General features: G+C 39.0%; 1 protein-coding gene across 1 annotated transcript in view; it reads right to left on the bottom strand.

Annotated features, from left to right (window-relative positions):
* The window catches only part of LOC111854994 (uncharacterized), a 45,586-nt gene extending 33,140 nt beyond the window's left edge, over window positions 1–12,446 (bottom strand). Inside the window, exons 1-5 of the mRNA XM_023833550.2 lie at window positions 12,367–12,446; window positions 11,709–11,716; window positions 1,382–1,411; window positions 654–1,214; window positions 207–372 (exon numbers count right to left, since the gene is read on the bottom strand). Of these exons, the coding sequence (XP_023689318.2) occupies window positions 207–372; window positions 654–1,214; window positions 1,382–1,411; window positions 11,709–11,716; window positions 12,367–12,446 (845 nt within the window). The remainder of the gene's footprint in view (window positions 1–206; window positions 373–653; window positions 1,215–1,381; window positions 1,412–11,708; window positions 11,717–12,366) is intronic.
* Between the last annotated feature and the right edge of the window lie 167 nt (window positions 12,447–12,613).

Here is a 12,613-nt window from a genome sequence, read left to right as displayed (position 1 = left end):
GACCTTGCAATCTCTTTGAAGTAACCTCCTGGTGTTTTCTGCATCCTTTGTAATGGATGCAATCAAACCAAGTACTCTCCTTCTCTCTCTCCTTCTCCCTCTCTCTCCAATGTTATCTGCTCTTTGCAGTGTTGTCCCTCTGATTTCACCTACTTCTAATTCAGGATTCTCTGTAATCCAACCAAATGTTCTCTGAAAACATCCACCTAGTGCTTTCTGTGATGTCGTCCTCCAGGTTCAGCTGGTAGGCTGACTCAGACAGTAGAGAGCCCGGAATCTTCTCGGCCTTCTCATGAATCTTCATACCCAGCATCAACTCAAACCCTTTCTCATCCCGCGAGGCCACTGGAATCCGCGTAGGACACACTGACTCTAGGATGCAAAACAATACTAATAAACAACAGTTATTATATAATGTGGAAATGCAAGGGAGTTATTTAAGTCTCAGCTGTCCTTGGAAAAAACACTGATTCTTATAAGTTAAAAGTTGTTCTTTGCACCAACACTTTCAGGATAAAGATTATTTATGTTCGTTTCTTGCCTTCACTGTAATCTTGGGTTCAACTTCATCATGAGAGTTTATTCAAGAGAACCATATATCTCATTCTTCTCCTAGATTAAGCGTATGTATGAATTTCTCACAGATAACGCACCCTCGCAGAGTTTCTGCTCCATGGTGTCCCGGATGCGATCCATCGTGGTGTAGTCCTCTGCATACAGCACATACGTGGACGGGGGCTTGTTGGCGATGGACACCAGCTCAGAGTTTGTGATCTCATTACCGACACCCACAGCGAACAGGATTATGTTTTGGGCCCTGGCCTCTACGCTGGCATCCACCACATCATCCTGCGACTTGCCGTCCGTCACCACGATGGCGATGCGGTTCTTGGCCGCTTGGGTGCGCCTGGAGGAGGGGAACACGTGATCGGCGGCGAACTTGATGGCCCGGCCTGTCTGCGTGTTGCCACCCAGGTAGCTAATGGTGCCAATGGCCCCGATGAGCTCCTGGTTGCTTTGGTGCTGGCCCAGTGGGATCTCTAGCCTGGGTGTGTCGCTGTACTGGACCACGGCCACCTGGGTGTACTGCAGGCCAATGTCGAAGCTGCTGGTGATGTTGACCAGCCAGCGCTTAGCGGTGGCGAAGTCAGTGTGGCCCACACTCCATGAGCCGTCGATGATGTACACCAGGTCATTCACGGCGGTGCTGCAGCCTACACACCAGAAACAGACATCCTGTTGCATTGTTCTTCTTACAGCAAAAATGGCATCAGAAGGCAATAAGAGACAAGAGACTGCAACTTACTTGCATAAATGTAAGTCAAGAAAATTGCTTAAAGCAATAAAAAATAAATAGCTTTAATGAATTTTCCAATCATACCTGCTCTGATGTCATCTTCATCCTCTCTTCCTTGCAAAAACGGCAGGATCAGTAGCAGTACCAGTGATATAAACATCCTTACACAGCCGGTACAAAATGGTGGTAAATCTCACAAGCCTAAAATAAAAAGACGATTGCTTTAGCATATTAAAATCATAAAAGCTATACACTGAAACCAGTGCAATATGTTCGCAAAGTGAGACACAAATATATTGTAGTCTAACATGAATATCTATGAGTTTTGGTTGAATTTCTTGCCAGCAAAGAAAAAAACATATATGTTGTTGAACAATATATATTCATAAAGGTAGGGAAAAATGAATGACATTTTTACCTCAAAACAAAATCATCCATGATTTTGTTTAAACATCAGTTAGCTTCAATAACCATAAATGATTGTAAAGAAAATATGTGCTACTGTTGTTCCAGGATGCATCTCTAAACAGACATATAGATACTTCAGCACAGCAAAAACACAGGTTTTTCTACTGTACGTCTTGCAGCTTGACTCTAACATTTTTAATTTATCTTTATTTCGTTTAGAAGATGGTGTTTATAATCCCTCAATGTGTTAGAATAAATAAGCTAAAAATAAAAACACACGTTAAAATGGGCATGTGATCTGATGGCATATATATGACGTTGAGCCAGACAAAATTAACTTCTTTTATTTGTCTTGTACAACAATCTCTGCGTTCTGCCTCATTAAAGTCTTCTTGGTTTGGATTTAAATTTACGGCCTTCTTTTTTATCACAGAAAAAAAGTGGGCGTTTTTTTATTCTTTTGCCAAATAGCACCCCATCAACCACAAGCAAAAGCCAAAGAAATTAACTATGTAAGGGAGAGACGCAAAAAATAAACATGCTGGCCTGTTTTCAGTTGGCACAGGGTTTATAAACTTAGGCAAAGCAATACTCAAGCGCACGGGCAGACGGCCCTCCGAGAGACGTCAGCTGTGGCTGAGGAATCATTCTTTGGTTTGCCAACCGATGTTTTCAGTCACTGGGGCACATTCTGTTTTTAGTTACAACTCAGTCAAATGATTCTTTCCTTTCTATGGATAAAAGAGCGTCAAGCTGATACTGCTGGGTATGTGCAGTACAAGACATCAACCACTGTCTCTAGACGCATAGTTGGCAGAAAAAAAGAAAAGGCTTTGATACACCAACAACACGGTAACTGGATTGGCATGCATTATAGCATAGAAATGGCTGTTTCCTTTCAGACTAGATGAACATCAAATGCTAAGAAAGGAACTAAGGGTGAATATCTCCCTCGTTTGGTTTACACATCTTGACAGGTCTCTGCAGTTGCATACAGTAATGTGCAAAAGTTCTAGGCAGTCAAAGAAAATGTTTAAGGCTATTTATCTGGGTAGTAAGTGTATATTTGCTCAGAAAATAAACACAATTTAACATTAGAACTTGTGCAAGTTAACAGTCACAGTTAAAAATAAACAAGCACATATAAATAAGCAGAATTTCTTCAATTCCTCCAAAAAGTTACTGATATCTAGTTGCATGGCTAGATGAACACCGCTTCAGTTCCCAAACCTCTCCTCAGGGGCACCTCAGCCATTCCATGTATTTGTTAAATTTCACCACCGGCTCTCTTAACTAATTAGTTTTATTACTTAAATAACTCAATAAGGTACTGATTAGCCAGGCGAGGTGGGGTAGTGGTCGAGTCAAAAGATGCATGGGTGCATTGCATGACTTCTGCAATTTCCTGGGTGACTTCAGAGGTTTTGAAACGGCCAAGCTGACACACTTTGACAGACATAACATAGTTTTACACCAACATGAAGATCATTATTTTAAAATCATTTTCTTTGTCTAAGACCTTTGCAAAGTATTGTACTTCATTATATATAAAACCATGACATCATCAAGTATAAACATACTATGCTACAACAATACAATAGATATTTTCTTTGAAACTTGAAAAATTGTACAAATGCCTTGGGTTTGGAATCTATGCTGACTCATAATTATCATTTAAGATTGACTGTATCTGCCTCATATCTTTTAGTTAAATTTAGTTGGATGAACAGACACAGAACAACAGACGTCCTATTTACCGAAGGTTGGAAGAGTGAGTTTCCCCAACACATTCTCTGCCAGAACAGTAGGGTAGTAGCTCTACCAACATAAAATTCATCATCCTTTGTCCTGGTCCCTTTTCAGGTGGTGCATTTACTTGTACTTTTATGGAGTTTCCATTTGTTAAATTAAGTGGCTATATGTATATTACACCAGTAGATGTCCTTTAAAGTGCCAAGGGCTTACATTATATAATTTTCATAAGAGATTAATGCAATACTCGGATATCCATTTAGACCAGGGATGTCAAACTCCAGTCCAGGGGGGCCAGAGTCCTGTTTAGCTTAGTTCTTTCCCAGTTCCACCACAAATGATTTCACTCAAGAGCTGGGTGGTAATTAGCAATGTTGCGAAGTGTTGAATCAGGTATGTTAAATGAGGGGAAACCCAAAAAAATGCAGGGCTCCGGCCCCCCAGGACTGGAGTTTGACACCCCTGATATACACTAACAAAAGTTTTGAGAGACAGAAGAGTACAAATTGCTTCTACAAGGAAAACAGGAGAAAATAATTCAACAACCTTAAGCCCTGGATAGTATAAGACAGTGTAGAGACATGGAGAGAATTTTCCCTCAGTAGCTCCAGTGATACATGACTAATTACATGCGGTTAACTTACAGCAATGCGGAAGGAGAAGCCTAAACCAGGATTCCACTGAGTCAAACGGAACATTCATTCAGTCAGCTCTGGGCTTCAGTTAGACTCCTTCATGTTCCACTGAAGATGATTAGCTGCAATTAGTTCTGCATGTCTTCCATAGCGCCATTCTGCTCGGCTAAGTGCTTGATAAGGAGCCCACAGTGGTTCACTTAAAAATAATCCCGATTTATTCAATGAATTACTGATGCATGAATGAATGTCAGTGACTCTTTGAACTTCTGTTGCAAACAGTGCTAAGTTCATTGAGCAAACTTTGAGCTGTACATAACAACAGGGCTACATTATTCCAAGTCTGTATAGTATCAGCCTCAGACTATTGCAAAATAAGAAGTCCGTGCAGCATTCCCTTGTGCTTGCACAGAAAACCACCTCTAACGTGGCTTCCTTCCTAAGAATTTGCGGGTGCCCTAACTTCCATTTGCAGCACTTATATACTGTGAGCTCACGGTATGTTTCTGTGTTTTTACCTTATCTGGCAGGCTCGAATCTTCAACCAGCAACAACAGGATTAGCTTAAGGTTTTGATTTTCTGTCATAGGGAATCCGTGACCTATGAGTTTGGCACCACATGCTACAGAGCAGGCGCTTAATCAAAAGTGTCAAAGGGTTTTGTCATTACAAAATGTTAAGTGGTTTCACAGCAGGTAGAAAATATGATCGAGGTAAATAAAGTGTTATTCTTAAACCTGATAAATGACACCTGCAAAACCCTGAGAGAAAATAGTTACGGATGAAATGGTGCCAAGCAGTCCATCATAGAGGCCTTACAATAATGTGGCACGCGTGCATGTCTGTGTGTAAGTAATTATTATTAAGTAGACTTGCAATAAATATTGAATAAACAATATTGAATAAACAATAAATAGTGTTTTGCAGTCATTAAGAAGTATCTCAAAGTGATTTAAGGATATCTGTAAGTATATATATTTAAATACATATAAATTGACAGATATCCATGCATTCAGTCTTTCATAACCACGTCTCCAGCTACGGGTTGCAGTGAGTCTGCAGGGAATGAAGCAGGGGAACAAGATACTGTCAGGGTCAGCACCCGTCCACCCCAACCTTTTGCGTCTTCTGCACATTCCTGTCCTCCCTGTTGTCCAAGTCCTTAGTGTGTTTCCCTAGTGCTCTAGACTGCCACATGGTTCTATGGGCTGAGCATGTGGCTGTAAACTCTTTAATTGTGAGTTTGAGGCCAGCCGCCTCTGTTTTTGTATTCATTCGATTTTGTTCTCTAGTGTTTCTGTTGTATTAGTTTTCTTGTTCCTAGTTTGTGGTTTGCGTTCTGTTGTGGTTTTTGCTTTGTGCCCTTAATTACAGTATGTATTACAGTACCTGTCTTTGTTATTTTCCTAGTGTTTGATTCTGTTTCCTAGTTTTCCTGTTCGCCTCTATCATAGTTCTATGATTTAGTTAACTAGATCCTGTTTCCTGTTTCCCTGTGCTTCATGATTGTTCTCACCTGTCCTGCGTTGTCTTTTTAATCCTGTGTATTTAAGTACCTGCTCCTGCTCTGTTCTCCAGTCAGTCATTGTATGTTGATCAGTTAAGGTTACCCTGTGTATTGTTACTGTTTGATGGTATTATGTGTTGTATCAGGTGTCGTCTCTGTGCTACTCTGCCTGGTTTCCTTTTGTATGTTTAGTTTCCCCAATAAACCCTGTTGTCTCTTGGAGCAGCAAGTGGATTGTCACCTTCTTTTTCCTGCCTGCAACATATCCCACCGCTGTAACGGATAGCTTTAATATACAGTAGCACCGACTGAGTAGTGGGCTCAAATCTCTCCCAAGTCCTGCATGCATGCAGTTTAAATCCTTGTGCTATGCTTCTTTATCATCATAGGTGTCTAAAAGGAACTCCCATCTAAACAGGACAAACATACAAAGGCTGCACTTACTGAGCTATTCCCAAATGGCTATGTCCCTCATCCCATGTTATATTGAGTTTCAGGAGGTGTGTCAATGTGTTAAAGAGAATGCTTGTTTAAGACTTTAGCCTTAAATTACCATAATTCTTCACACAACTATTGATTTTGTTTCTTCTCCGCGGGAACTTGGATTGACTGTCTTATCCAGGCTGATCAACAGTTATTTATCCCCTGGTGTACGGCTTCAAACGGTGGTCTCACAGAAAGAGGCAGCGTCATTTCAAGTTATATTATTTCAGGTTATTGTCATTTCAGTGGGCTCTTACTCTAGCACATTTAAGGCACACCCCTACTAATTTTAATGTCCATGCTGCCCTTGGTGCAATATCTGTCCAAGACAAGATGGATAATAAGGAGACACAAAAAACCCAAATCCCCCACCCCTCCCAAGCGTACCTAAAATGGGCTTTGGAAATCAAACCTAGCAGATCTCCTCATTGTCCTGAAGGAGATATTCACTTAATGGCCTGGCTGACAAATTGGCTAAGGCCGTTTGGCACATTCTTAAAGTCTGCATCTATTTCATTATATTGTGCAATGAGTATATAATTGTCAGGTTTCCAACAGCATGAATTTGCAATCTTGCCTAATTTCGCCCTCCGGGAATAGTGGCACTTGCTAATGCCCTGCAAGGACATCCGCACAGGCTACAAACAGTTCCTATACCTGACAATGGAGGTGCGTGTCTGGCCTAAGGGTGAGCAGCTGAAAATGACAGGTTCCCATGTGCCGAGCAGCATGTCCGCTTCACTGAGGGACAACTTTCAGTGCCCATTGCTTGCATTTGCATTGTCAGCAACGCTAACTAGCAGAGCAAGAACTAGTGAATGCAGCAAGAGGTTATCATGGAATAATGTGCATTATGAATGTAACAGTACTATCATTTCAACATACTTTTCATTTAACTACAGTTGACGTTACAGCTTTGTGTAGTTTCTGTTTAATTGCAATTTACATTACAATTACTTGCTTATAAAAAATAATACCAGGTTGCACTTTTGGCCTTTAGCAATGCATGCTGCTTCATAACAATGGTTTGGGGCATCACTGTCTTGTCTGAACCATCAGACATTGTGGCTGTGCTGCAGAGTTGATAATTCCTCCTTCTTGCACGATCTCATACATCTTTAACTTAGCAGATTCATATTTTTTCTGAATTCAGCCATTCAGCAGCTGCGCAGAGGCAGTTTGCAACATCAGTTCTGTTTAATGTAGCCAAACAAGATTAATCACGGACACAAATGAAGACATTATGCATTACTTTACATATTTACCATATGTACCATACATATTTCATGTCTTATTATATAGCATCATCCAGCATATTGTCAGGCATAAATAACAGGTGCATATTGTCCTTGATACATCAGTGATTCTCATTTGAGTTGCAATGTGAACGCTTTTGATTTTGTCTCTGTTTCAAGGACACATGTTCACATAGTGATATGTTGGACACGCTAGCTAATATTATGGTGTGTTTACCCACTTAAGGGATGTTAAGACTCTAGTGACAACCTATTATTTATCTTTACAAATATAAATAATGTTTAACTTATACAAGTTGACGGTTTTAGGATGGCGATGGAAGTAATGCGGCTAGGAAAGCCCCTGTGAGTGGGATTATCACACTGCGCCAGTCACTGAATGGTTTAACCCATTTCTCATGGGTGACATCACCATCGAGACAAACCAGGAAATGATTGACAGCGCATGGTAAATCCAGGCCCCCGTGGCCTTCAAAATCTCATTTCTTCTCCCACTACTGCAGAGTTTAGTGATTAGAACAAAGACACGGTTATGTGGTCTGAGGTAATTAACGTGGGCTTCCTGAAGGGCAGCAGGAAGCCCAAGGAGAAGCGTGCAAGCCAGAAGAATGGGGAGGCTCTCCACAAACACAGAGAGGTGAGCAGGTTCACACCACCAGCCCCACATGTGTCAGGGTACAGTGATACCTGCTAAGCCCACACGCACACTGTTCTTTTCCAAATGAATTTAAAAAAAAAAAAACATACAATTATAGAAAAGTTATCATAAGATCTACCTCAAAATTCAAGAAAATTCTCAAGGTCACCCTCAAATTGCGCCATTTTCACGACATTTTGTTTCTCGTGTTTTCTCTTTACCTGCCTTTATGTACTCCATCCTAAATGGCCTGTTTATGTTTTTGTGTCCTGAGGGGGGGGCGAATTACACCCCAAGAATTACATCTTAAGCCAGTGTACAGCAGCTGTAATTCTAACCCTGAAACTAAAAACTAAATGAAAAAAACATATGAAAATGATTTAGAGTTTAATAGATAATTACTAATATAATTGAAAATCAACAATTCAAAACTCACTGTTCTTGCACTGATCCCATTACAGCCCTGAACCCCGAGTATTTCTTAGCAGTGAAGTACAAGTACTAAATATTTATTTTGCACAAATATTTTTTAAAAATATTTGTTTTCGGAAAGCAAAATAAAACAAACGTCAAATAGCTGGTTTTCCTCATAACTCTGAGAGCGCTGCATACTTGTGCTCTGCCTATCTGTGCTGACATTGCAGCTTATAGCACCAGTAATTATTAGTTTTTGGAATTTAGTTTATTGGTATGAGCGTGGATAAGGAACTGAATGTTGTGTTTATAATGATTTTCTGTTCAATGATGTTTATGGTTATACATGTTTATTGTAATAAGTATGAGCACTTAAATGTAGTAAACCCAGCAATAGTTTTTTGAAGAACACGTAAATTAACTGTTTAATATTTGAAAATTGCAGTAAAAGTGCAATAAAAACAAAAGCTACATTATTACACCGATTTCCACTTTTATTTAAATGCTGTACATGTATATAGTACTTATTATTTAGTATTAACTCTTCCAGATACATCTATACCTCCATATACATATTTATATGTACATATTCATATTTACTTATATTAACTTTTCCTAAGTGTTGTCCTAAGTCCTGTTACTAAGTGTCCTATGTCTTGTTTTCATCTTTCTGTCTGCAGGAAACACCGCTGGTAGGCAACTCATTGTACTCAGTACTCGGACTTGTACAAATGACAATAAACCTTTTGAATCCTTTGAATCATTAAAATCCTAAAATGGTAGCAATCTATTTCATCATAATGCATCACTGTGTGTTTGCTAGCCCTCTTATGCAAATGTGCTTTCCTCTTCAAACCACGATCCTTCCTTCTCTCTATTACAACCCCCTGACAAACTCAGCTGACCAATACTGTTAGCAAACTGACCGGCCAGTGAATGTGACTTTCTCCTCTTTCTATATGGCTATTACAGTGTCAAGAGCAAATAGCATCCAGAGCAACATTTCAGTCGGTCATTTCATCCATTTTGCCACTGCTTCCCCCTCAAACTAACCATACATACAACACCAGGCAAAGAGACTTAATGTTTTTAACTGCAACATGGAGTGGATGGAGTTGGTACCATCATTAACTTAGCTAACAAAGAAGCAGACATATCCAGTGTGAAGGCAATTTGTGATGCTTTTCCCTTCTTTCTGCATTATTCTTTCTCTTTTGAAACCTTTCAGGGAATTTATAGCCCTGTAAGTGCCACCTGGTGGCAGCACAACAGCAGGGCGTTTGCTGTACACAAGTGAAGCTGTTTCTGTGAAGCAGAAAACTGCATAAATACAAGTGTAATATATATATATATATATTCTGAAAGGCACCATGGTAATAGTCTGCATTCATCTGGCAGAAAGCAACCCTATATAATAGGCTTCCCGCTGCCTCCATAGTGTATTATTAGATACACAACATTCTTAGTTTTAGAAAAGGACCTGAGAAGGCATATGAACTATATGACATTCTCTGAAAGGAAACATAATTAATATTAAAAATATAACAAGTCATCTATTTCATAACGATGAAACATTTGATGTATTTCATATCTTCACGTATTTATATGAATGTGTGTGTGTGTGTGTGTGTGTGTGTGTATGTGTGGGTTTGCATAGATCACATTTAAGGACCAAATTGTCCCCAAAGTGTAGTAAAATCTGAAATTTCCCTACTTTTGGAGACATCTTTTGAGGTCCCCATTTGGATAACCTCAGTTACAAAAATCTGTGAATGCAATCAAAAAAGTAAAAATGCCAAAAGTCTTGTATTTAGGTTGGTTACTTATGGTTAATGTTAGGGATGGGTAGGGATTAAGGGTGTCCTGATTGGGATTAGGGTTTTTCCCATAGAAATGAATGGACGGTCCCCATTTAGACAGGAAGACCAACTTGTGTGTGTGTGTGTTTTTGTGTGTATGTGTGTGTTTGAACTTGACTCGAGAAATATCCTTCAAAAACCTGCCTCGTTACTATACCACCATGCCCATATCAATCACCAGCCCTGTTTACCTAAACCCTGATTTTTAATTCAGAATGTTATTTTCACAATTACCACTAGTCTCATTTTGTATTCCTGAATACGCATAAGAATAATGTTCTAATGTTGGGATTGAACAGTAATTACTTGACTCCATTTTCTCTAAATGTAAGTAAATAAATGGATACTCAGTATATTTATTTACTTTTTATCCTGTATTTACAAACTGTACCCTACTCAAACTGTCAGTCATAATTTAATTTGCTGCTGTAACCAATATAACCATTTCTTATTGCTTTGTTCAGCATATGTACCTGATGATTTCATATAACGTCGACGCTCTGTGTTTAAATCGTCCACTAGAGGGAGATAAAGTCATATTAAAGGATATAATTCGCAAAGTATCCGTCTCAAAGCATAGTGGTGTTAATGATGTTGATAGTTTTGTTGTTTTATCATATTTTACGTTTTAAAGTCATTTGCATTTCTTACATAAATTTCTCGTGTTTTATTAACCGTATGGTAGCACAAAACTGACTATTTTTAATCACTTGCATAAAACAATATACAAGAAAGTACAGGTGTGCTAACAAACAAAATAAGGACTGACTAATTAGGACTGATTTCTTTTCACGTGGTGCAACCTAAACTCTCCTCAGATGTTTCATGCACGTTCACACACACGCGCGCCTACACATATATAAGACTGCATCATTTACATAAATGTCCTAATAAATGTAAGCCTTGTTGATATGTATTTAAACTTAAAATACAACTATAGCGAAACTTAAACCAAATAAAGTTTACGAATGAAACATAGTTTAACTCATATAGTCCCTACTAGAACAGGCCTATCTGAAAATATATTGGGGATGCAAACAGGATGTACAAATATGAATGCATATAATTAGCTAAATGCTCATCGTTGACAAACAATGACGAAGTTCGTTGCATAGTAATATAACAATATTACACAAATATGGACTACAAAAAAAAACAAAGGCATTATCTGTACATATTTGAGTTTTTGAAAGTAATCGGTTTTAAAAGAGCGACTGCAAAATATTTCCATTTTCCATAAGTACATAGGCCTACTGATCGCCAGTCTGTGTCTTTTAAGTTGTGTAATTGTACTAGATAATAATCTTTTAGTAATTTCGTAGAGTATTAGGCTATATCCAAATATATTTCATGACCACTTTATGGATTTATAAAAACCATAGTAGTATCACCCATTTTTGGGTCATTACAGTACCCTAATTATATCGCCACGGATGCAAAATCTTTAGGTCGTTACTTACGTCTGTTTCTTCCAATCGTCCGATGTTCATAATCGAAAAATCAAGCTCTTCTTCCGTAAAAGCCAATCCAAAAAGGTGACATTTTTGGCAGGTAAAAGAAGTTCACACTATTGTCACTAGAGGGAGATTGTCATTCCCTTTTCCAGCGTTTTTTCCTTGTAAGTGGTATCTTTTTATACCTCATGAGACTGTGACGTGGATACAAAATACTCCATTTAAGTTTCTGTTAAACCCTTGGGAGGAGACTGGAGGAAGTTGAACTGCACACCTGTTGAACGATCGGCGTTTATTAATGTAACTAACAGCGACAGAAATATAAAAGTCATACAACCAAAAATTTCCTCATGTGATAATACAACAGAATGCAAGATAATGTGAAACAACAGCCATTCATTTCATTTAATCGAATACACGTTATTCCGTCCATTTTCCTCGTTTGAATATTTTTAATAAGTGAGCTGTGTACACATGTTTTTATTAGATTGCATGTTATATATTGCCAATAATAAGGGCGGTATTTATTTGATGTCACCCAGCTTTGGAAAAAGTGTCCTTTCTAAATTACGGAAATCGTCGCTTTCCGGGGAACTGTTGGCAGTGGTTCTTCTGCAGTAGTTCAAAAGAGAAGGAAAGCATTCTGTGGGTTAGGTTAATGTACCTGCATCCCGTTCGCCAGCGCACACAGGCACGCAGGCGTAGACTCCTCCATTCCCCGTGCGGATTAAAACGCGAATTCATAGTGTCGAGGCTATAGATACAGACCGGCAAGGCGTACCGCTGAAATATCCCAAAGTGCACACGCCAACTCTCATGTATACTTCTCAAACAAAGCCCTAAATTAGCCCAGCTATTTTTGACCAGAACTACCGCAAGAACTTCTAAAATGTTTCACTATTCGACTGCAT

This window comes from Paramormyrops kingsleyae, chromosome 15 (assembly GCF_048594095.1).
Source record: "Paramormyrops kingsleyae isolate MSU_618 chromosome 15, PKINGS_0.4, whole genome shotgun sequence".
Taxonomy (NCBI): domain Eukaryota; kingdom Metazoa; phylum Chordata; class Actinopteri; order Osteoglossiformes; family Mormyridae; genus Paramormyrops; species Paramormyrops kingsleyae.
Note: the sequence above shows the minus strand (reverse complement) of the source record. Positions and strands in the feature narration are given on the sequence as shown.